The following is a 26,354-nucleotide window of genomic DNA, read 5'->3' as shown; positions in this document are numbered from 1 at the left end:
TAGGTTCCTCTGAGTCGCTGCCGTATACAACCTGCTGCTGTGGACATTCCAGACTCCAGTTGCTGCTACAACTACTACTATCTGTCTCACCACTATCATCTTTCTCTCTTTCTTCATCTCCTGCATCCCTCTTTCCAACCCCAACTCGGTCTCAGCAGATGTCTGTCAAACATGAGTCTGGTCCTGCTGGAGGTTTCTGCCTGTTAAAGGAAGTTTGTCCTTGCCACTGTAACTTGTTAAATGCTGCAAAGTGCTCTGCTTATGGTGGATTAAGATGAGATCAGACTGAGTCCTGTCTGTAAGATGGGACTGGATCTTATCCTGTCTTGATGTTGGGTCTTTGTTAATAATTGAACATTGAGTATGGTCTAGACCTGCTCTGTTCGTAAAGAGTCTTGAGATAACGTTTGTTGTGATATGGCGCTATATAAAGAAAGATTGATTGATTGATTATTTTTCGTAGCATTTCATTTCCTGCACCAGAGCCAAGTTTGCACCTTCAGCTAACCAAGTCCACAGCTGTCGTATTCTCACCTGCAGGTCATCCATCTGCGTGAGACAGTCCTGATTCTCCAGATCTTCCCGATAGGATAACAATTCTGCATCAGCCATTTCTCTGTCTGCCATCACCAACATGCCGAGTTGTTCCCTCTGTCGTAACCGGTTGACCAACTTCTCCTTCCCCAGGCTGCTGCTTCCACTGACCCCCAGCGCTTTCCTCCCCAGGCCGCTGCTGGAGAAACTGTCTCTGGAGCTCCATCTGGTCGACCCTGTGTTGCCTCCCGTGGACAGGCCCTTGTCTGAGCTTAGGCCCTCTGAGGACAGGCTCTTGGGGCTAGAGGACAGCTTGTGGAGCTGTTGCTGCTCCAGGCTCAGAGGAACAGACATGGCCTTGTCGGGCCGAGTTTGAAACAGTTCTGGGTTGGGCTTGTGTTTTTTAGCTAGTGGGAGATCTCTTTGGCCCTCACTACTGTAATAGTTGGAGGGTTCTGACCTCGGCCGTCTCAAATCTACAGAAAACACGCAACAGAGCAGTCAGCATCAGATTTACTAGTTGTCCTTCAAATGTACATAAGAAGACGGACATAAAAAAAGAGCTGTACAGACCTGGATTGAGGCTCGTGCTGGATGTGGTAGTTGTGGTGGCAGGACCCCCTTTCTTGCCGCTGGGTGCTACAACACTGTTATTTGCCCAGCTGACCATCCAGCTGTCTGTGGTGGGGGTGTCAGGGGCCGGGGAGAAAGACATGCGGGTTGTGGGTGGTAGAGGGGCTGGTGGCTGCTGCTCTTCTCTTTGTAGCTGCTCCAGACATTCAGCCAGTTTGGTGTGGCCACGAGAGCGGGCAATAGAGAGGGGTAATCTGCCTAGAGAATCTGGGATAGCTAGTGCACGTCTGTCCCATTTATAGAGGACCACTGCTGCCTCCAGGTGACCCAACGCACAAGCCCACATCTGGGAAACAGATGGATGATAGAAAAGAGAATGGAGAGACAAATGTGTTTAATTATTAAGTTTTTAAAGGAAATTAAAAGCTCCAATAGATAAGCTTCATTAGACAAGACTATCAAACTGATCAAGCTCTCCACAGATCACACAATCTAGGACAGGTTAACTCCAGCTCTCTTACCAGAGGCGTGCAGGAGAAGTGATCTACATTGAGAGGGTCCACTTCTAACTCCAGATCAATACTATCAGCATGCTTGGTGCTGGACAGGAAGAGAGGAAACGATTAGTGTCTCACATCTTTTTACTGTGGGGCACACTAATTACAAACCAAAGCCCCATTATATGGCATGCAGAGTATTTTGTGCTCACCGCCACTTGATAAGTGTCTGGATGAGGGTGGCGTAGCCCTGGCCTGCAGCCAGGTGGAGGAGTGTCATGCCACGAAAGGTCTTGGAGTGGATTAAATGTTTGGACTTGGCCCAGCAAGCTCTGCTCATCATCTTCTCGCAGACCACAACGACGCGGCTCTCGAAGGAGCTGCTTGCCTGCAGCTGGCCAGATACACACTCCCATATCCAAGAGAGGAAATCGTTAATTGTTGTTGTAAATGCTTGGTAAACAAGAACAATGAAAAACTCTATTCTGTTCGGCGTCAATCAACAGAACGAGAAAAACATGGTGCTTGATTTGTCCTGTCACATGTTAGAATGATGCATACACAACATGTGAGCAGCGTGACGTGTCTTTTTACCTGTGACTGGCTGTTGGTGCCTCCCCCTCCACCTCCTCCACCGCCTCCCCCACCTCCTCCCCCTGTTCCTCCCCCAGCACCGCCACTCCCTGCACCGCTCGGCTGCTGGTGGCTGGCCATCTCCGCCATCCTTCTCTCCATCTGCTCCAAGCGCTCCAGGATAGACATTCTGAATTGGTTATCTGGGCAAACAGTGGGACACAAGGGGATCATGTCAGCACACAAAGAACGTCCAGCATGCAGGGGGAAAAGAAATGTCTTGTCATTGCTATTACTTGCACAAAAAACCCTGTGTTCTGACAAGACAAATGATTGCACATTATGCACCACAAGTTGCACCAAATATGTTGCTCTGAGTCGCGGAACTTAACTCACTGAGGCATGCAATTATTTTGCACCAAACCACGAGTATATTCTTGAGATACTGCAGAGCTGATGTTAATATCCTGCTTTCAGATGTGACACAAAGCCCCCATAATCATAATGAATCTCCCCATAATGTGAGTGAAAACAATAGCATCAATCATTAACTTCATCAAAAACAATTGGCTTTACTAAAATTACCTCTAAAGCCACATCCATCATCTGCTAATGGCTGCCGTCACTAAACCCCAGCCTCCCCGTCTCTCCTGCACTGCTCAAACTCAGCCCTGGCAGTCTAATCCAGGTTAAACGATCAGCCAGAGAGTGGGGGCAAGTTTAATGTGTCCACTCTTTCACAAAGGGCCTCAGACACGCTCCTGGGGGGAATGCAGAGCTGAAGGCCCTCTCCAGCTGATTAAGTACATACTATTATGGCCATGGAGTCACAGCCCGCCCCCGTTCCATGTGTCTGTATAGTGGGAGGACTTAGAAGCTGTAAGTACAGAATCAATCACGACTTACACTTCTCTGGAGTCCTTGAAAAACCCTGTTTTCCATACATTAAGATGAATGGAGGTGTATAAGACCTCAGAGTATTGTATGCTGTTTAGGAGGCAGCTTCTGCTTTGTGCTCTGTGACAGCCAGTGGAGACTTTTGGGTTGTTTGCGCTCAGGTTTCACCGTCTTAGAGGAATATGTATTTTTGGTAAGTTTTTTTTTTCCCAACAGCAAAAATAGGTTCATGTTTTCTCCATTCATCAAAAAACTGGCAGAGAGAATGCGTCAAGGAGAGATTTGATTTAAGAGATGCCGATCAAAGAAGTGTAATTCGTCAAATTTATGGTCGACACAAATCGTAAGACAATACAAAGACGATGATGGAGAGCAGATGCCAGTTGCGGAAAAGAAGAGTAAACACACGAGCCAATTTATAAAGTCCAAGGGCTTAGGTGAGTCCAATCAGCTGAAGACCCTACATTGTAAATCAACTGTCCGCTGAGGCTGTGACAGCCTTTCAGGCAAGGCGAAGGGTGTCAGAGACATACTGGTTTATCCAATAACAATGGAGAGGGCAGAGCGAGAGATGTTTGAGGCTATGGGCTGTATTTCATCAAATGAAACAAACAAAAACAGACAGGGTGCAGCCAGTTTTGATTACTAAATAACTTATGTTGCGCTTTTCTAGTCATCACACTACTCAAATTACTTTCACACTACATTTACCCTTTCACACTGATAAAAGAGGCTATTATGTAAAGTGCCCTGCCAGCCATCAGTACTAATCACATTCACACACATCTTCACAAACTGATGGTGATGCCATCAGGAGCAACTCAGGGTTCTTATCCAAAGACACATTGACATGTTGGCTGCAGGAGCCAAGGGTTCAAACCGCCAACCTTTTAATTGAGAGGCGACCCACTCTACCACTGAGCCAATAATCCTACAGCAAACAAATTTCATCAGCACAAAAACACTGTAATTCAAACCTGTTGCCATAAGTTTATGTAAGATTATGAGACACCCATCAACACCTATAAGTGTGAAGGTGCATGCACACACGCATTTCACTACACACATAATCATGCACGCAAAGTATGCCGTGTACAGACAGCGAGATGGGATGGGCGCACAGAGAGCCCACTGCAGCAGGGAGTATAGAAGACTGCATTAGCATTCCCCATTTAGCCACTATGAGGCCGTTTCTGTGGCAACCTGCTGCTGAGCGGTAACTAGGCGACAGGAACATGGCTGTGTGTGTGTATGGTCTGTCTGCGTGCTATTGGCTTATTGATGAAGGGGAGGAGAAGGACTCCAGCAAAAAAAAAAAAAAAAAAAAAAAGAAAAGGGAAAGAAGGAAAAACGGAGCGACAAAGGCAAACAATGAAAAAATGGAGTCCATAAATCTTCTGTCCTGTGCTTTTGTGAACTCGGCCTACTCGCTTTTCACGTTGCAGGTAGGGACCTAATGATTCCGAGTGGGGAGTCTTCACAGCACGACCCGGTGACATTTGCGCTTTACGGTATCTTGGCAGTCACGGCTGAGGGCTCTGTGGAGAGTGAATGTCACAGTCAGACCTCCTATAAGCCACAAGAAAAGAGGTCAATTAAGTGCGATCATTGCACAGAATAACACGTCACCGGCTGCTAAATTACTGCTCTTAGTGACAACATGCTGCACTGTGAATAATGGACTCAGAGAACAACAGTAAGGTCTTGAGTTCGATCCCTGTCCTCATGGGCCCGCTGTCAGATCAGCAGTGTTTGCGGGATCCATCTTCACCCTGTATCAACACAGTGACTTGCGAGGTGAAGACTTCTCCGATACGGAGTGCTTGTGTCATGAGGGGAGTCAGAGGAGTGAGATAGGTCACAGCACTATAACCTGCTCATATACACAACTGTGCCCCCCCCCCCATTCTCCCATATTTGGCTGACATGGTAAGGGGGGAGACGTATACAGAGGGAAGGAGAGAGAGCAAGCGAGAGGGGGGATAGTTAGCAGTAGGCTGACATGTCTTTGTTCAGACCCAGTGCTGCAGTGTGCTGCAGTGCAGATGATGTCATCTCCACCTGCTGCCTGCTGCTCCAAATGCGATGCACGTCCACTGCAGAGGGAGGATGGGGAGGGGGGGAGACGAGTGGGAGGGCAGAGGGAGGAGACCTGGAAGGGGAGCAGCCAAACAGAACTGCAACAACACGGTGACGCGGCAGACGCCCTCCCACTTCTCTGGTTTACTCCCTTGTGACGGTGTGTGGCGGCAGACGTGGTCACTCTCACACATTTAGAGCAGACTGTGACATGCTATTTTTAAAAACATGGGCACAAAACGAGGTAGAACACTATTTATTACATATAGAACAGTCTGATGAGAGTTGGTAAGTCTATGAAAGTGTAATCTTCCAGTTGTCATGACACAAATATGCCTTCTAAATACAGGCTAAGTCCATTTTCCTTATTTAGGACAATTTAATCTACACTTCCCCTTTGCTTTTTGTGATGTTTCTCCTTGCAGGATTTGGTCCTTTGTCAGTGTTCCTCACTTGTTTGGGTACAACAAATATGAAAAGAGGGTAAAATCTTCACATTCTTCATTGAAAACCTACATTAATCTTTCTGCTTCATAGATTTTCTTTGACATCATTGTACCCGAATCTTCTTTTAGGTTGCACCGTGAAGTCTTAGGATGTGTATTCAGAGACTTATTATAATGCGAAAAGCTAACATGATTAAGAGTGGAGGACTGTTCTCTGTACAATCTGGTACATTAATTAGAGCTAAGTCTTTCAAATTACTGTAAACACGTTGCTAAATGAGAACCTGACTTGTCTCCTCTTAGAAGTGAGAGGGAAACCTCTCACCTCTGGGACAACAGCCTGAAGGGAAAGGAAACCTCCTCACTTCTGGCCTTTTAATAAAGCAACAGTTGGTTCTGCTATAAAAAGCAGCCTACGCATCAAGACTGTGAAAAAAACACCTAATTAAACTCTGCTACCAGAGGTCTTGAACTTGTATAACCTATAACCCAAATGAGTAATTTTGTCCCTTGCTGTGGGACTGATGCTCATTAGGATAAATTACAAGTGTTGTCATGTTGGAACTTGATCAGACACTGGCTCAGGACATGGTCCTGTGTACAGATTAAGAAAAAAGGCCCCATGGGGAAGTCACCTCTGCACAAAATCCATAGCCAAAGTGCTGCAGCATACTTTCTACATGATAACACGAGTGCCTGATCTCTGCAGAGTTAGTATTATTCCTGAGTGTGTGATGACTGTAATCTTATAATAGCTCTGCTGTTGCTTTTTATCAGCCTTATTTTAAAGACTCTCGTGTCAAGCAGAGCAGAGGACCTTTAAGATGTGCATGGGATTTTAACACACACAACTTCAGCTCAGCCCTGTGTGATCGGTCTCTTTATGGGACAAAGCAGCAGCTCCCCCTGAGACACGCTGATATACAGACGGTTAGAGGAAGGAAGGACAGTGCTGTTTATTGATACCCAGCAGAGCTCAGAGGGAGTGAGAACAGGCTGAGGGAGGAAGAAGACAGCAGGGAGGGTCACAGGTAGAGAAAGGTCAAGGGTGAGGAGAGATGAGAAGGCAGGAGTAGAGTTATTAATATAGTGAAACTCCAACAGAGTGTGGAGGGACATCTTTAATCCTCACTCCTGAACCTCTGCTTGTGTTCACGCCAATCAAGTTTGGGGCCGGACCTCATTAGCTCTCTGCAGACAGTCAACTTCTCACGTGTAAGTCAGCAGAGAGAGCGGAGGGCAGCCTCCCTCTGGGCCTGTGTGTGAGCTGACTGACAGAGGCTGGTATTTGTGACCATGCAGGGGAAGGGGCCAGGCCATCTGGCAGCAGCCCTCACGGCTGGAACACATGGCTGACTGTTGATCAAAGACCATCTTTACTTTGACATAGTCTAATGACTGGTTTTAGCTTCCTTCCGTCTATTACTATGTTTTCTTCTGTTTTATTCTCTTCAGTGGAAAAATAAAATAGTTGGTAATAGATATATCTTTCTCTACTGAAATCTGTTATTATGAAATCAAATCTATTTTAAGACAGCATATATCTGTCCATCTACTATACGACTTATTCTGTTCAGGGTCATGAGTGGGCGGAGCAAGAAGCGAGGTTCACCCTGGACAGGTCATCAATCTGCCCCAAGGCTAACACACAAAAACAGACCAATGAATTCACATTCACATGATTTTTTCATTTCTTGCATTTTCTGTCTGATCAGCACCATAGTTTGTAAACTTGTGCGCAAATAATTCTACAACTTTACGGGTCTCGTGCACAACTATTTGAGAATGCAACCAAACAGCAATCACATATAAGTCAATTAGCTCAGTCAATTTTTTCATTTCAGAACACGAAACACCAGCTAAGCCAGTCAGTTGAATCCAAAACTATAAACCCTACCTTGCAAGTACTGATATACAACAACAGCAGCACATGGAGAAATCAATATTGAGAGGTGGGGAGGTAACAATATCGTCAATTTCACGATATATATAAAAAATGTATGGTTACCTGCTATGGTGTGAAATGATAGGGTAAGAAATATAGTTTTGTTTTGGCCACAGTGGAGCAAAGTGGAAGGAAGTGGAGACTATTGGCCCATCATCCTTTGCACTCTGCTCCCTGCCTAGTACAGCAAAAATTACGGACTCTGGCTTTAGTGGCTAGGGAGAACAGAGAGACAATTTTGAATTGTGGATGCTTCAACGACTTTTTAATCTGACTTTTGGATGGATTTTGAGAAAAATATGATGGCTAAACAAAAAAATATGCGTAAACCTTCTAACTGTGGTGACCTCCACGTTAGGGGAATACAAGTAATATAAGAAGCCACTTGGCGAATCATCAACCCAAAAAGATTTGAGTAGATGTGAGGAAAAAAATCCAGCCAAGCCAAAAGACTGTAAAGGAACAAAGACAGCTTCACTTCCTCAAGACATCACAAGATGTATTGCTGAATATACAGCTAAAGACCTATGGACATTTTATGAGGTCAACCATGAAGAAGTCAGAAGGTTAGTAAAAACACTGGAGATAACGTATAAATAAATGCCTTTTTTCCCCAAGTCTTCGTTTGTCCTTCCTTTTAAATCATTGCAGCAAATATCGTATCATGGACTTGTTATCTACGTATTATCATGTCTGTCGTGGGACTTTGTTATTGTTCCATCCCTATTGAGAGGGCTTCTGTGCAGTTGAACACATTTCTGTTACTGCTGCATCCACAGAGAATTCATCCTCAACGGTACACAGCAGTTTAATAACCAAAAACAAAGGTTGCAATGCCTGACTGATACTCTTTTGTTCTGCTACAAAGGTGAAGCTGCTCTTAACCTACAGGAATTGGTCCAGCTATATAGGTCAATATGAGTTCAGTCTGAATGCTGAATAGACTCATTGTGTCACATTGAAGGTAAAATGCCAAGAGTGCACACCATAGGGATTTACTGTCACCTGCTATCGCACTAATAGAGTAATTCAGTATCGGCTTTTTGTCTTGGAGAACAGGGTAGAGGGATTTTGTTTTAAAGATGTTCCATGGATACGGTAAGAAGTACATATCATTAGCCTCTTATTTGCATAAATAACTATATGCTGCCTGACACGTAAGCTGCAGGCAAGAGTGCAAATGAGAGATGAGGGGAGAAATAACTCCACAGATGAGTCAATCCAATATGAAACTCAGCAACCCAGGGGACAGGACATCTCAGCTTGAATTGATAGAAAGTCAAAAACAGGAGGCTAAATGCATTCTCAGAGATATTGGCTAGTTCAGCATTTCTCTAAATCTTCTAACATTGAAATAATATTTCATTTGTTGTCACATATTGGAGATCCTCCTGTGGCTAATTATATTGTAGGAACAATTGTAATTTACAAGCAGGGACAACAGAAGAGTGAGCAGTGGCTTCAAGCTCTTTGATTATAATTTATGATACAATGCATGCTTGGTTTGAGACTATTCATATCACTGCCTCTACTTAAACTTGGTCTTATGATAACTTAGATGATTACAGCTGCACAGCATGACTGGAAACTAGACCTGAATTTGATAGGCAAATTAGCATAATGCTCTGTAAAATCAAAGCAAACCTTGCAAGATAACACAAAGCAGCACTTTCCCTGGATTGTATTATTGATAGAATGTCTAATTTGCTTTAAATAAAGAAAAATTCCCTTGTGGTTTGCAGGCTATGACCTGTTTGCAGAGATGTAAACAGTATCATAAATATTTCAAAACAAAGAATAGACAGAGTTTGACTGATGCATAACCTAATGTAACCCTAACGCAAACCACAAATGATAGCTGTGAGACTTAAAGCTTTAACTTGACAGTCCTGCCAGAAACTACAAATGACACTGCAAGCTTCAAGAGGATAGATGTTATCACGTGACTATTATACAACTGTACACAAACAGCTAGAAAATTGAACTCTCTCCAAATGAATGTTTCTCTTAAATTGTACCTGTCTCTTTAAAAACCTCTTGTCTGTGGTCATCCATCACCTTTAGGTGTTACTTCAGGGTTGTGTCATGTTTAGTGTCAGAGCTTCCTGTGGTGATTATTAGTGATTCACCTGCAGCTGAGGTCAATTAGCCAGAGCCTATTTAGGCAGGTCCTCAGTAACCACTCACTCTCACTCCCCACTTGGCAGCAGCAGCAGCACCTCAGTGGTTTGTTTTCAAGTCTTCAGTTATTTTCAAAATAAAATACAATTAATCAACCTAACCCTTTTGTGTTGTGTCGCTTATTATGTTCGGCATTCGAGCCAGCCGTAACAATACACACATCAGTGCTGCTACTAGAACTACTACATTTAAGTCAAGAAATCTTTATTTCCAAGTGAGCTTGCACACACAAGGAATTTGACGTGGTGAATGGAACACTGGTACTTAACAACAAGACAGTAAGGACAATAAATACATAAACCTCAAAACTATCCTTAAAAATTCTAAATAAAAATAAAAATACTATTAGTACAAAGAAAGGTATAGAAGTACTTTTAAGATATAAATAAATGAATGAATTAGCCTAAGCCAGAGTGCAAATTTAGTGGATGAATATAATAATAAAATATGTTATATAATAAAATGAAAATATATTCACTTTACTCCTGTTTGTACTTCTATTAGACGCTGTTACAGTAACAAAATACACTTAATAATTAATATGCTGCTAATATTTGTTATGATACCACCACTGTATTGCTTGTATTACTAAAAACTAGTGTCAGATAGATAGATAGATAGATAGATAGATAGATAGATAGATAGATAGATAGATAGATAGATAGATAGATAGATAGATAGATAGATAGATAGATAGATGAACTGATTTAGGGCTCAAAATATAAGCATATTGGCTAATATTTTTACTCCAGCAATGCTAACAAGCACACAACTACCACAAGTCTTACTGTACTGCTAATGCTGCTACTTTTTGGTTGATAGTTTAATGAAGTAAAAACAACATAGAAGTCTTCTAACAGCTGCCAACTACACTGAGTAAACAACTTTTCACTGGAGTTGACACAAACTAGCAGGTTTAGATATTGCATATGACTCAGACCTATATAGATTCAAGTATTGGACATTGGCATTAAGGTGGTTCCTGCAACTTTTTTTAAAAAAGACATTCAAAATGACATGTGGACTTTGTTTTATTGGGTTGTGCACATTCATTCCTTTTTCACATCTTATATAAAAGAACATATTCAACTTCAAAGATGAGCAACAGGTACATGTTTGTACATCTGTATTTGTTTTACTGTCTTAGTCTGGCGAGCGCTGAATCAAAGCAAAGTTTGGGGACTAACCGAGGTTTGACTAGAGTCGCTGTCCACAGATCTGTGGTGCTGAAACGCTCTGAGGCAGCAGTACACACACATGCGCGCACACACACACTTTGGATTACGGTGGCAACGTGTTGTTGTATTTTGCCGCATTTTATCTCCTATGTTGGAAAAGGTCAGCCCTGACTGATATCTGAACTACGGGACAACATCATGAGCAGATCTCACCGTCGACCCCGATAACACGAGAAGCACACATGGATGCGACAACCCTCTAATGCGCTAGAGCAACTATCACACTTTGAACAACACGTGAAACAGCACTGGCAGCTGGCAGTCTAAAAACACAAGCTTTGGATAGCTTGACTAAATATTCAACAGATAAAACAACATAAAGAAACAGTCATGATATATCCCTCACATGTTACATCTCTTTTTTCTAAAAGTAGCAAGTATTGAAAGAGTTTAAAGTTAATTCCCTCTCTTATTCAGAAAGCTGATATTGGGTGTCTTTGAAGGCATCTTGAGAAGTCTTGTCGTGAAACAGGAGTAAGCTACTATAAACGTCAACTCTCCTGTGCTCTGCAATGAAGCAGAGTCACATGAAACACTTGGAGAAAAGCATGTGGTCGAGAGAGAGAGAGAGAGAGATACCTTTCCTTTCAAACTCTACAGCAGCACATGTATACTCTGAAACTTGTGCTACATTTTTCCCACATTAAGTCAGCATGCAGCGTGTGTAACTCCAACTTCTTAAGGCACACACGAGACCCGCCGCACAGAATATGAGAAAACAGCCCAAACACAACACAAACACAACACAAACACAGCACAGCACTACAGCCATAGGTTGAACTTAACGCTGCTAACCTTCTATTTTATTTTCCATGGGTAGAGTCCACCTCAAAGCAAAAAAAATACTGCCCCTTTTGTCTTTTAGGAGACGCAGGTGTCATTCACTGGCATCCTGACCCCATGAAGTCCAACCAAAGAAAGCACTCAAATTGCAGTTTAGCCTCCACAGTCTGACGGCCAGCTACCAGGCTACTGCATGGTGTTACACGGAGAAACAATAAAAGATATAAATCCTTGGTGTAGCCTGAATCTCAATCTCAACAGAGCACTCGTCAACAATAGAACAAAGTGAGAGAAGAGAGCGACGTGAGGAGAGAGAGAGAGAGAGAGGGAAAGAGAGAGGGAAAGAGAGAGGAGAGGAAGACCACTCACTACTCTTCCTCCTCTAATAGCCCCCTCCTCCTCCTCCTTTACTTGTTTCACCTCACACACATGCACACTTTTCCTTGTGTTTCTAGTAGTCGCTGCTATCCCAGCAGCCTGCAGTAAAATGACAAAACACCGCTGCGAGGAGACGCGTTACGCACGTGCCGCCGGTAAACAGACACCTTAATTCCCGTGTCCGCGCGCTGTTATCCTGCTCCTTAAATTACGCACCTAATTTCGTTATTCCTGCTGTATGTTGCATGCAAATCTGATGATTTAAGCATTGTTATTGATGAGAATATACTCTGCTCGACGCATGTTCATTCGGTTGAATTTCCGCCAGCACAGTCTCACAGAGAAAGTCGGTTTAAAAGGCGATTGGACTCGCATGCTCCCCAGTCTTGCTTTCCTCTGAAACTCAATCTTGCTCTGTTTGCGGTAGTTTACCATGTTTACCCAAACACGCCCACTCCTCCGCTCCTGCAGTGTGTGCACGGTCTGCCGTTTGTCACGCCGGTGGAGTCAGACTCAGAGTCAGTATACTACAGTCTCCCCCCTCACCACTAACAGTCTGTATGCGGGGGTTGTAATGTTTGGCAGACCCCTTGCGAACCTTCCTGGATCGGGTCGTGGGATCAGAGCTAAGGGGGGCTTATAGGTTGCGGACGATGAGGGGTTCTGCAGCTCCGGCAGCTTTCTCTGTCCTGCCCATGGCGCCGTACCTGCAGTGCTGCAGAGAAAAGCGCCCCTTCCCCCACTCTGCATTATGACAAATCAAGGCAGGCAGGCAGCTGTGCCATTAGCACATCATAGCACAGTGAGTCTTCCGTGGAAGAGCAAACTCACAAAGCCGTGTAGCACACACCGCTGCAGACTAAATGTTGCACGTCTGGCACGTAATGTCAGCAGCCTGTAATTAATCAGGTGACTGAGTTTAGGGGGTTAAGTAGCCCGGGTGTGTACAGTCACGTCAAATATCATGAATCTTGGCACATTATTATTTTGAAAGTGGGGGAACTCAAGGCGACCTATCATTATTCAGTCACATGTGCATGCCTCTTTTCTTTCCTGTTGTGCATTAAGACTCCGGACATAATCAATTAAATAGGCTACATCCTGTCTGAATTCTGAAATACATACTATATAATAAATATCAAAGTGGACATTGAATATCTCTGTCGTTAAAGGTAGTGAAAAAAAAGTCAGTGGCACATGGAGTTTAATTTGCTGTCCACAGTGAGGTGGTCCTGAAACTGCTGGTCATTCAACCCATCATGTGTTATTGGCACACTTCAACTTTTCATCAGAGTCTATCCTTTCCATTCCTTGTGGCAAGATTAACCCTTACACATACAGATAAAGATGCACAGGAAAAGTCACCTAGTGCTAAATCAGCTCAACAAAATTATCATGAGTTGTATCAGCAGTTGTAAGAGAATGCAAACAAAAATGTATCCTTAAATTGTACAATCTTTAGCATGATCACATGACCTCTACTCTGTGGCATGTCATTTTTACTTATCAGATTTTTTAACCTGCTTTGACAGTATTTTGTCTTCCCTTTGCAAGAAAAAAAAAGTCTAAATCAGTACCCGGATAGCTGGATAGAACATATAATTGAAGCTAAAATCAAGCCAAACATTAGCAAAGGCAAAATCTCTCTTTCAAAGTTAAAAGATTTCTTTCAATGTCACTGTCTTCCTAAACAAGGAGACAAGAGCTTACAGTGAAACAACACAGTGGGAGTTGGCAGGTAAGGGGTTAAGATAAGTAAGGTAATAGGGTGGGCTGCGTTTTCCCTGAGACAGTCAGCTCCTCCTTAACTGGTTCTGTGAATGGGCCAGTGAGGCAGTAGGGTATGAATGGCGGAGGGATCCACTGGTACTGCCGTGTATGGGAGCCGCCAGCGCTCGATTACTCACTCCCACTCCCTCAAGGGCCGTCTGCAATGCAGCTGTCCTGTGAGCCTGAGCTTCGCCGTGCCCTACTTTATCCTGTCAATGCGCGAGCACTGCAGCAGTGCTTCCCTTACAGCACACACACATACACGCACACACAGACATTCACACACGCACACACACAATGACTTACATACTCATTACATTCTGGTGAACATGCAGTCTTCTGACTCACTTGATATGAATCTAAACAGAATGGAAATTTGCCAACCCTGCAGCATCTATTGTTGTAGGAGACATCTACTGCCCTGATCTACAAAAGATACTTTACTGGAAGGGGAAAACACAAAGCAATACAACCATTGATTGTTAAAACCTCTGTCACTACTTTTGTCCTGCTGCAAACACAATCTCTCACAAGCTCTGCTATTGTACAAGATGATATGACCCTCATTCAGAGCTTACCCAAAGAAAAAACAACCTATAAATCAGAAAATGTAAAGATAGGGTTTGGAATTGTAATCCATTGCACCATTTGCAAATCAAGCAAACATTTGCCACATTTTTCTGGTTGTGCATTCTATGCTTGTGTTGAATCTTTCCATCATTCAAAGCCCTGGTTTTGTAATTGGGGGAAAGTGACATGAATCAAGTGCCAAAACATGATTTCAGCCAATTATGTAGAGTTTGTGCAGTACACTCACACCTTTGCCAGATGCTCTCCCTCTACCAAGTACTTATCCACAAGGAAGTCAGTTTCAGCATTAGAGAGAAAAAAAACTGCCTCCCTGATTGAGGAAAACTTGTTGAGAGATGTTGCCCAGGAGGATTCTGAGGCCAGAGTTTCTGAAGGTGCACTGGAGAGAGGGCTGTAATTGTTTTGCAGCTGATTTCAAACATTCACCAGCTTCTTTTAGGTATCGCATACCCAGTGGTGGACAAAGTACACAGCTTCATTACTTAAGTCAAAGTATAGATCCTCCAGGTCAAATATTACTCCAATACAAGTGAAAGTTGTTCTGTCAGATTATTACTTGAGTTAAAGTACTGGAGTACTTGCTTTTAAAAATACTTAAGTATTCAAAGTACTTCTTAACAAATCTAAAAAACATTGTATTTTGAAAAATACATGAGTGCAGTCAAGAATACATAGGATTAATTCTGTTACATCATGTTTATTTAGAAACCATTACTTGAAATCTCTAAAAACTATACCATGGAATAAAAAGTTACTCCAAGCACAGACACCTTAGTTTGAAATGTTCATCTGGAATGAAACATATAGCTCAACATGCTTTCTCAGGTTGGACAGTGATTTTTTGTCATTTGGGCAGAGTGGGAAACAAGGAGAACATTTCAAACGATATGTATCATTCTTCATTTCAAAAACTTCTGAAGATATGACCATGGTTGCTCAGGTGGAGAATTATAGCCATCATTTCCACTTCTAAATGAACTGCCTGATCTGAGTGAAATTTGAAAACCACTGCGACAAACAGAACTACACAAACACAGTTTACAGTCTTAGTGATCAGATTTCAGGAAAGAGAAGGAAATTCATGAGCTGACCTCAAAGCAAAAGTAGTGCATAACTAGAGCACTGATAGAAATGTAGTGGGGTAAATGTAATAAGTTCCCCCCAAAAATTAGACTCAAGTAAAGTACAGATACTCAAAAAATGTACTTAAGTACTGTTGTCAAGTAAATTTACTTTGTTACTGTCCACCACTGCACATACCCTACCTTTAATGAACTTATCTCAAAATAACTACCTGTGCATTGTATAAACATCAATCAATACACCTGATGTATTACTATGCCACATTGACACCAAAGCTAAGTTCCAACAACTTTGCACTTAGTTAAACAGCCTTTACACATACTTCAGAGCAGCAGTCCTCAACATAAATCTCTGTGAAGGCCTCTAGAACCAGCATATCTTACGGCTAGAGACAGAAGATTCTTTTTAAAACAAATTATCATTTTGTTAAGGTCCCAACTTTGTACTGCTGTCATTCTGATATATGAGTGAACAACATTAATCTCAACCAAACTTAGACCTTCAAAGTGTGAGGAAGATTCCTTGTCAGGCAGAATGATTCATGTTTTATGCATTAATGTTAAAACAAATCAAAAGTCAAAACGGATCCTTTAGCAGTTTCCTGTGCATTTTAACAATATATTGTAAACATGTTCAGCCCTAGGGAAAGCTACTTCATAAGTTGTAAACAGAAGACTTGTTATACATCATGTTCCAGCAGGTCATTAATCAAGATCAACATAGCCACAGGAGGATTGCAGAGCCAGACAGAACAATGAAAAGTTAAGGACAGAAGTAGCCAGAAGAATCAGAGAGGACAGAGAGAAGGAGTCACACCAAGAGCTTAAAGCGGATGAAAAACGGAGTAGAAACTTACCATCCAGCGAGAGCCAGTCGTGCTGAGATGATGGCAGTGAAGGGAGAGCGCGGGCCTTGTACTCAAACACCACAGAGTTGGAGATGATCTGGTTACTGATGGCCACCTGTAGCGTCACCAATCCTGTGTCATGGGCTGGGGGAGAGTGAGGATCATTACAACTGAGTGCACAGAAACAACAAATGCAACAAGATCTGTTCAGTTGTTGTGACCAGCTACATTTTCTGCCTTTCTACCAGAGTAAATACTTAAAATGACTTGGAGTAGATGATTTAGTTGGATTCAAGTGTTTATATGAATTAAAACTACTAACTCAATTTGTGTAAACACTTTTCTAATGTTTAATTTACCCTCAGCAGCTTTTTTAAGGTTTATTTTGGGGATTTAATTCCTTTACTAGGAGATAAGACAGCGGATAGAGAAGGAAATTAGGAGCCGCTGACTACGACGACTGAAGCCTCTGTACATGGGGTGTGCAGTTTAACCTTTAAGCCAAACTGGAACCCCCTATCTGGATGTGTGAATGATCTCCAGTCCTACCTGGGCAGTAGCAGCGCAGCACCCCTGGTTGGATGAGAGAGGCTGGGACTGAAATCTGGTCAAACAAGCAGCTGTAGTTTGAGCTGGCTTCCTGCCAGGGCCCAGTGATCAGCACCTTGACTCCACCCTGAAAAATGGGGCAAACACACCTGTCAGGTCAGGATGCAGTGTCCTGGATAACATTGTCTGTTGTACTGCGCCATCTAGTGTGCAAAGACAAGAACAACACCAAGTAAAGGAAACTGACTTCCTGAAACAGATCTTTGCTGCCACCTCGTGGCGCAGCAGCATCGGTTCAACGCAGCCATTTTTCTAAAACCCTTAATCAATGCTGATGCTACCATCAAGAGGTGGAAGAGGGGTATTACTGATGACAGAAAACATACACTGACAAGAGAGTGTATTACATAAACGGAGAGTGGTGAAAAAGGAGAATTTAAAACATGTTACCATTTAAGGGGCCAAAATTGTATTTATAATTATGAAGCCATTCTCTTGCTTTTTAGGATCTCTCACCTGTTTTGATACATTCAGATTTCTGACAAGAAGCTAATGCTAAATGTTATAATACAGATATAGTAATCAAAAATGACAACACCATCTCGTCATGCTAGCAAGCCTCCTAACAATCCTCTTGTAAATGTGTTTTTGTTTTTGTAAATGTCCAGATTTTAGCAGCCTTAAGACAAAAAACTATTCTTTCATTCTTTACTAAGTTAAAACTATTTACTGTTTCTCATAAGGCCTCCAGGGCTGAAAAATAATGGACCCAAGATGAATGCAGCAGGATTAACTCTTTCCTCAGGTCACCAGTGAAGTAAAAGCTGTGCTTTTAAGTTCCTAATGAGTATGTATTTGAGCTAAACTTTAGTTTGTCTACATGTTAGTTTTGAATCTATAAGTGTTTTTTGAGGAACTTCTGTTTCTGTCCTTTTGGCACCCCCCTGTGGACGAAGAGGAAGTTCTTATTTCTGCTGAATTTGTCCTGTACATTTGTAAGCAGGCTAACAAACATGACAGAGAAATAATGTTCCTCTTTTCTTTTGACAGTCAAACATTTCTCTTACTGTGAATATTTGCAGTGAAATATGATTTAAAAAAAAAAGCTGTTTCTGCAGTGCACTGTCACAGTAATCAATCTTGCCACTGATGGTTTTCTGGGCTTTTGTAGCTCATACAGAGCAATCCCTACATATATTAGTCTGTTCATGACCAGCCCAAAACTCCTTACACTAGCTTAAATATCGAATTGGAAGGCACTAGAGAAAAGGACTGTAAAATAAATTAAAAGAAACTTCATGAATTGGAATGTTCTTCATCTTTATAGAATTGTATTGAAAAAAAAAAAGGATTACAATTTTCTGTTACTCTGAAATAGGGATGTCAACAATTAATCAACTATTGATTAATTGATTGTTAAGATCTTACTCGAATACAGTTTTTTGTTTCGATTTTATATGACGAACATCATGTGGTCTATCAGGGAGGTGTTTTAAGTTTAAAGCATGTTTCAATGTGAATCAGCTGACTGAAGGTGTTGCATACAGCAAAGACACTCAGCTGGGGGCTGCAGCTGACAGGTCTCCATGAGCGCTTTTTCCCCCCGCCGCTGCACTGATTATGACCCGGTTGCTCTCCCGGCTGACACCTGACCACGTTCACATGCTTACTTTTCTCAATAAGAACGAGTAGACAGAAAACTGGACACTGTGAGCCTGAAATATGTTTCTGTTCAGTTCCCTTGTTGAAGTCTGAGCCTTCACTTTTATGACTGTATGTCCGCGGAGATTATGAGCCTGCTCCACACGTTGATATTCAGCATGGTTAATATTTTGAAAACCTCAATACGATCCATAACTATTCAATACTGTCAATCATATAGTACATTGTGTCGTGAAGGAAAATTGGATTCAGGGGAAAAAATGCATTTGGCATTGTTTTTGACATGGAAAACATTTCCTTTTTTCAATGATTAATCAGTAATTGATCGTTAACATTTCCAAAAATCGATCACGGAAAATACTTGAATTTTGCATCCCTACTCTGAAAATGAGGCTGACAAATAATGATTAATAAGAAAACACAAGGGAAATAACATTAAAATAACTTAAGTCTAAATGTCCCAAATCAAGCTGTGGGTACTAAAGCTATTTTGTTAGAGGGGAAAATGGTGAAGATATCTTCACTGTCCATGAACATCTTCAAAAAAAAGTGTAGAATCAACTGAATATTCACAAAGGACAATTTAGTTATCAAATTAACTTCCTTATGTTCCTTATGTATTTAATTTATATACAAATGTTTATTTTATTTCATTTTATTTATTTATTTATTATGATTTTTTTAATTTTTAATTATTATTATTATTATTATTATTATTATTATTATTATTATTTCTTTTTTATTTCTTTTTTATTTCTTTTTTTTCTTTGTATAGATGGTGAGTGGTGTGTAGATAATGTGTGTTAAGTGGTGGAAAACTAAAATAAACAGTTATAAAATAATAATAACTTCCTTATGTTATTATATAATTTTTTACTATATCATGTTATACTTGGATTTTTATAATAGAAACAAGTACTTTAGATAGAAGGATTCAATTTGAATGAAAATCTGTTGGACTGCTCTCCAAATTTGACTCTGAGGTTCAGTGGAGCCCTCTAGAGTAATAATGTTGCAACATGATGTCACACTAAAAATACAGCCATGCAACAAAAACAAACAAAAAACTAAAAACTAAAAACTGTGTCTCACCTCAGGGTAAGACCACTCAGGCGAGTAGTCAGTAACCATAAAGAGGCGGCCTGTGGCCTGAAGCATTCCCAGAGCCCCCTGTGCCACAGCTGCAGACACCACCTCTGCTACATTCATGTAGGACAATGAGCCCGCCTCTCCTGTGTTCCCCCCTGCTGTAGCCCCCCCACTCAGTGATTGGGGGCTGCAGCAGGGCTGAAGGCAGAGCTCGGAGGGGTTGTAGCCAGAGCCCCTGGCCCCTCCATCTTCCTGGCCTTGCTGGGAGGCCCCACTGCCTGCATTCTGACTATCGGAGCTGTGGGATGTGACCAGTTGGTGAGCATACAGGGTCCCTCCCGCTGACATGGTGGTTCCACTGGCGTCCACTGAGATGAAGTCGTTAATGAGGTCAGAGAACTGGTTCCCAAAAGAGATGTCAAAGTGATCCAGACTAATCTCCATGCCTGTCCCTCCTGCTCCTCCATTACTGGCCGCTCCACCCAGGCCCTGGTGGGTCCCGACTGTGTTGTAGAGTCCCTGCACCATGTTTGTTCCCTGGAGGAGAGGCTGCAGCTGCTGTTGCTGCTGGGAGCGACTACTACCATCACTGTTGTTTCCATTATGAATTGCTTCTCCTGCACCTCCTGTCCCTCCTCCACCATCCGGGGCTTGTTGCAGGTAGTGATCTGCGCCTCCTCCCTCTCCATTCCCTGCCCCACAGCCCTGAATGTGGTCCCCTGGCTTGAGTAAATTCTCTGATCCATTCTCAGTGGCTCCTGCTTGAGATGGATTCACTCCACCTTGTTGCTCCAGACCAACCACCTCCTCATGCTCGGCACCTAAACCAGGAAAGGACCCCTGGTACTGCAGCAGCTGGAGGGAGCTAGCCTGGCTAGGTCCCTCAGTAGGTGAGCCTCCATTACAGTTGGCCCTGTGCTGGGTCTGGTGGGCCTGGTGGTGGTGGAGGTGTCCATTGCTGCCTGGGGAATCTCTCTTAACCACCTGCAGCCCCATGAAAGCTCCAGAGTCATGGGAGTTGTGCTCCATCATGTGTGTTTTCTGGTTCATTCCAGACCTCCCCTGCTGAGCCTGGCCCGTCTGAGGGGCTTCTTGGAGGAAGAAGCCAGGGGGAGACCGATTCTGATGCTGCATGTGAGGGCTTGACATGGCCTGGCCATAGCTCACTGCTGCCGCACTAGAGGAATAGTCCTGCTTGGCATCTATAGCACTGAAATCCATCTGCTCCAGGGTGGTGCTGGGACTCAGACCGCCACCAGAAGGAAGCAGAGAGCCTGCTGCAGTCAGAGAAAGGTTTCCTGGACCTGGAGCTGCACCAGATGATACATTGACCCCGCCCCCACAGTTCACTGTCCCCACCTGGTAGCCACTCTCCTTAGCCAGCTGTTGTTCAAAAGACGTATCTTCTGTCTTGATGTTTTTAACTAAAGCAGAGCTGTAGGTGTAGCTATTGTCGGACATGGGGGGGGAACGCTGCAGGTTACCGTTGGTGTTACCCGAGGAACATGGAGTTGAGGAGTTGCCCTCTGTTTTCATTGCACTGCCTCCATACGTCTGGCCTTGTTTGGGGTTATTCAGGAAGCAGTCAGGGTCAAAGTTCATATTGGTCTCTGGGATCTTGAGGTTTCCAGAGTCCAGACTGCTAGAGAGGACCAGTTCCTCAGAAACCCCAGCTGAGGTCAGCATGGACAGATTATCTCCTGCTGCATTCGTCCCAGGCTCCCCTATTCCTCCTCCACCAGGGAAGGCAAATTTATGACGATCAGAGGCCACAGACATCACCATGCCCTGTGAGGTGGCATCAGCTCCCATCAGGTGACTGTTGGGGCCCCCGGTGGGAGACATGCTGTAGACGGGGTCTCCAGTGACCTCAGACATAAAGACACTCTGGGACAGGCCAGACATTACCGAGGCCACATGACTCATCCCTGTGACCACGGGGCTGTCAGCCATGTCTGGATCGCTGTTGAGGCCGCTGCTGATGGAGACAGGGGAGTTCTGCGTCGTGTCAGGGACCTCCACCTGGTTGGTGGACGACACCTCTGTGCTGTTCTGATGGAGCAGGACAGGTTTGTGGACTTTGCCATTGCGTTTCTCTCTGGCGCTGCCCCCTCCACCTCCTCCCCCAGAGCTTTTGCCTCCACCATGGGTGCTGTGCTCGGTTTTCCCCTCTGACACATCGTTGTTCTGGACCTCAGAGTGAGCGCTGCTGTAGCCACCCGAGCGGGGGTCCACTTTTGGGGAGATGATGCGATGTTTGGCGCTGTTGCATTTGTGGTGCACACTGCTCCCTGCACCTGTGTGAGGACAGAAAGAGGAAAAGACATGGATGGAGGAGTACAATAATAGCACAAATACAGAATAAATACATCAAATTGATTTCCATATACTAAGGTTTCTATTTAACAGCAGGGACAAAGACAGATGATCTGTTAGTTTTTGTGTGTATGAGTTTGTGAAAAATGATTTTGTCCTCAGGATAACAAAACAATCTTTTCATTTTGGCACATAGTTAATGAGTTTTATTTGAAGTTTTGCAAGTCTTGACATTGGAAATAAAAAATGAACTGGGGGTTATTCAGTACAATTTGTTTTAATATATCACTGCACCATATTCTTTTCTTGAGTTACAGCCTAGAGTGATATTACAGAGTCAAAATAACTTGATTGATAAGCACATCATTTCAGAACAGCTGGGCTATTTCAGATGTAACCCTGACATAGTTATCACTAAACAAAAATAAAAAAGCCAATAACCCTGCACAAATACCACTATAAATCACCCAGCAATGAAATACCTTAACCTTCTCAAATCTTATATATTACCCTGTTATATTTCCCTATAACAAACAGCATGTCTAAGGTCCTACTTGTTGCTCTTTCTGTTAATGTCTCTCTTATAAACACACTCCATCCCACTCACTAGCCCTTACCCAGGGTGCCCGTGCAGAGGCAGTTGTGAGTCCGGGGAGGTGGCTTAGTTTGGTGGCTGTCCAGAATCTGTTGCACTAGCTGCTCCACTGAGAAGCCAGAGCTGCTGTTCCCATTGCTGCAAGTCCACTTGATGCCATGAACTGCCGGGAGAGAGGAGGAGACAGAGACGTCAGCCAGCCCAACAGACCACCAGCCACGCCAACCCCCCGCCCCACCCTCTGCCAGTCCTGTCTATCTGAAAGTTTACCTCATGCTGATCACTGGAGATACATCTGTTTTTCCTGAAGAGTAAAAAACAAATCACCAGTTGGCCCTAGGTAAACTTATAAAGTAGATGAGAAGTACTGAAACGGTATTATATGATCTTTTTAGAAATGAATTCAGCATGTCTTCTCCTCTTTCCTATACACCATGTCAAGACTGTGGCCATTTTTCTCTGACATCAAATATGGTTATATGTGATACTGCTGTTTCCCAGGTTCCCAAGTCATGTACACAGCAGTAATTAGACAAATAAGTATCATTTAATGCCCCCACATTGATCAGCAGCTGAAAAGACAAAGGGATGTGACAATCCAAATGGACATTGGGACATATTTTTATGTTTAAAACAACATATTTAACTCATTAATCACTGTTAGACAAGAGCTAATGTTAGCATTCAACCCATAGACTGTATGTAAAATGGACAGCGTCGCTCCGCCTTTTCCCATTGTACGGTTTTGAAGCCAAAATGCCACGTTCCAGAACGCTTACATCTTGTACATTTTCTGCACAGTAGGGAATTTGTGTGTTTCCATGGTAACAAGCTCCGCCCCTACAGCATAGCGTCCCGAGGTTCTACGGAGTTTCTCTATACGGCAGCTGCCAATCAAAGAAAACCCGGATGTAAAACCCCGTTTTTTAACCTCTGATAATTAACGAAAAATAAACTTTTCAGAAAAAAGAGGCCTTGAAGAAAAAACAGTCAAATAATAACTACATATCACCACAGCATACGGATGTGAGAAACATTCGTATGACCTGTATTTATTTTTTTAAGTTTGACCACAGCCCCATTCAAATAAATGGGGGAGACAGAGTTTTTGACCTATACTGCAGCCAGCCACTAGGGGGAGCATTTTTTTGTGGCAGCATCACTTCGAGCCGAGCGAGATGACGTACATTTTATATACAGTCTATGATTCAACCACATGATAGCTACAATTGTCCTTCAGTATTTTCAACACACATTTTCTTTCCAGTTGCTGATCAGTAAAGTTCAATATGGAAGCTATAAACCTGAGGACTTGGTCAAATGCTGATGTTTCTATGACATTAAAACAACATTGAAAACTAATTAACATGGTCAACAGGTCAATATGGTCAATATGAAAACAATGAAGTCATGAGGATCTGTCAGGTGCTAATGTTGCATGACACAAAAAACAACATATGCTAACTCATCAGCTGGCATCAGACAACAGTAGTTAGCATTCAGCTTGTTAGCCATAACCATAAGCAAGGAATTTTCCCCCCTCCTTATATCTTATAACACTTTTAACAATTTTGGTAATATAGGCATTTACTGATGACTTTGCTTATATTAGTTAGGAAAAAGTTCAGTAAGGAAGAATATAAAAGCAATCACAGCAGTTGTTTAACTCTCCTCTACCTCATTCAATAGCTCACCCGCTTCCAGCTGCATGCTCTGGAGCTGTCATTGGTTAATCAGCGGCAGCTGTCATCCAATAGCTCAGTGGCACACCCTTATTGTCTGCCTATCAACTTTCTGCTGTCTTTTTAAATGTGTCTCTCTCTCCAGCTAGTTCCTTCTTGCATTGATGGCGCCCACCCCTCAGCCTCCCCATCTCCACCTGGTCTCCACAAGTCTTCAATTCCTAGAATTCATCAACCACCACCACCAGTGTCTGCACTCTAGGGGGGATTTCTTCTTCTGCCAAATTCACACATCCTCCAGTCACAAAATTATCCCCATAGAGTCCTTAAGCAAAATACGTCTGTCAAGTTTCATTATTCATTAAATTGTAATAAATAACATTTAATCTTCAAACTGTGTCTCTCCTGATTGAAATTAGCTTACACTAACCTCTTCATATTAGTTAGGATGTAGTAAACTGCTCGCATATGTTAATGCTTTAACAAACATGACATTTTGCCGTGAAATGTGCCTTTATGTTTTTCTGGATTTTTAATATGTATTTCTTTTTCAGCTGCTATTGATATAGAAGCTATGGAGTATTAAGGATGTATCAAACTCCAATGTGATACAACATCAAAACAGCAGATAACACATAAGCCGGTCGGACAACAGTAGCATTCAGATTTCTTGAATATACATTTTTCTTAGCTCTTTAAATTGGTAGTATCAGCCTTCACTCACTTACATTACAACAGTTACATAAGCTTTGAATTAGTTAACTACCTGCATTTGTTTTAACTTATCCAACATCGCATTTTGCCTTAAATTAGACCTGAAATGTTCAAGGCTTTCAATACATATTTTCTTTTCAGTTGCTGTCAACCTGGGACTATATAATGATAGTTATATGAAGATACCCTTCGTTTATATAATATGCTGCCTAGAATAAAGCAAAATAACTTCATAAAACGTTGCAGCTTTCCACCCGGACAGTGAGAAACGGTGGCTGAGTGAATATGGTTCATGTTCCTTTTGTCCAGAATTGAACAGTTGCCTTTCTCCAGTCTCCCCTCTCTGTTTTGTCAAGTCTACTGTACTGCACTATTGATTCTTGTGTCAGCCTCTATTGTGCTTCTCTGTCTTCTCCCCTCTGTGAGTGGTGATGAAGGTGACAGCAAGCCCACTCCTTCCACCCTCCACCCTTACTCTGACCTGTGACTCTGCCCTGACAGGGAAAGCCTCTGGGGGATGAACCTCGCCTAGCTGTTGCCACTGCTCTGAGGGTAAAGGAGAGGCTTTTTCTCCCTCAAAGCTCCACTCCTTGCCTCTGTCACACCTCGCTAGCAACTCCTAATACTTTTCATCGCTCCACTTGCCAACCAGCCACCACTCCTGATGAGACAGATAGCGGTTTTAGTGGCTGTAAGGTGGTGGGAGACACCACTGAAAGCTGCAGCGCTAAAGCTCTCAACTGGAAAAAAAGGTAATATTTCAGAAGTGAAGCATGTTTGGACTATCAAACAAAATCACTGCTGCTTTAATTCAAGTTTCCTTCACTTCAGTACCTCCTTTAGTTGAATATGCAAGAGAGAGATGCATATAAAGAGAGTGAGGTTTACAGCATGTATGAAATACAGCAAGGAATTTGCTCAGTGCATGTCTGTTTGCATATGAGATAAAAGGAGATTGAAACAGAGTACGAGCGTGAGGGTATTGCAGATTAAAGAAAGAGCTAGTTAAAGCGTAGAGGAAGAAAGCTGGGGAACATGATTGGATGACTGGGATAAGGATCTAACTTGAAAGCTTTAAGATCCTTTGGCAGATTACAGGCCGGTCACCAGCAGATGTCAGCAGAACTGCTGTGATCAGGCTAAGATCATACACTCTGCAGACAGCCCTCCATGGCAGGTTTCAGATACATAACCATGTTTAATTTGATCTTCTATAAAAGGAGAACTAGTCAGATATTTATTTAGATTGAATGAACCGGGGAAAAGGATTTGACACCCAATGTGACAGGAAGATTTCATCTAATGTAGTTATAATTACTGCACGAATAATTG

General features: G+C 42.8%; 1 protein-coding gene across 1 annotated transcript in view; it reads right to left on the bottom strand.

Annotated features, from left to right (window-relative positions):
• Nucleotides 1–26,354, bottom strand: part of camta1a (calmodulin binding transcription activator 1a) — a 262,194-nt gene that overhangs the window by 10,428 nt on the left and 225,412 nt on the right. The window contains exons 6-14 of the mRNA XM_034695093.1: nucleotides 22,649–22,789; nucleotides 19,719–22,012; nucleotides 16,965–17,091; nucleotides 16,425–16,559; nucleotides 2,199–2,380; nucleotides 1,817–2,013; nucleotides 1,629–1,707; nucleotides 1,108–1,453; nucleotides 535–1,010 (exon numbers count right to left, since the gene is read on the bottom strand). Of these exons, the coding sequence (XP_034550984.1) occupies nucleotides 535–1,010; nucleotides 1,108–1,453; nucleotides 1,629–1,707; nucleotides 1,817–2,013; nucleotides 2,199–2,380; nucleotides 16,425–16,559; nucleotides 16,965–17,091; nucleotides 19,719–22,012; nucleotides 22,649–22,789 (3,977 nt within the window). The remainder of the gene's footprint in view (nucleotides 1–534; nucleotides 1,011–1,107; nucleotides 1,454–1,628; nucleotides 1,708–1,816; nucleotides 2,014–2,198; nucleotides 2,381–16,424; nucleotides 16,560–16,964; nucleotides 17,092–19,718; nucleotides 22,013–22,648; nucleotides 22,790–26,354) is intronic.

The sequence above is a fragment of the Notolabrus celidotus genome, chromosome 11, assembly GCF_009762535.1.
Source record: "Notolabrus celidotus isolate fNotCel1 chromosome 11, fNotCel1.pri, whole genome shotgun sequence".
Lineage (NCBI taxonomy): Eukaryota > Metazoa > Chordata > Actinopteri > Labriformes > Labridae > Notolabrus > Notolabrus celidotus.
This window is presented reverse-complemented; position numbering and strand designations above follow the sequence as displayed.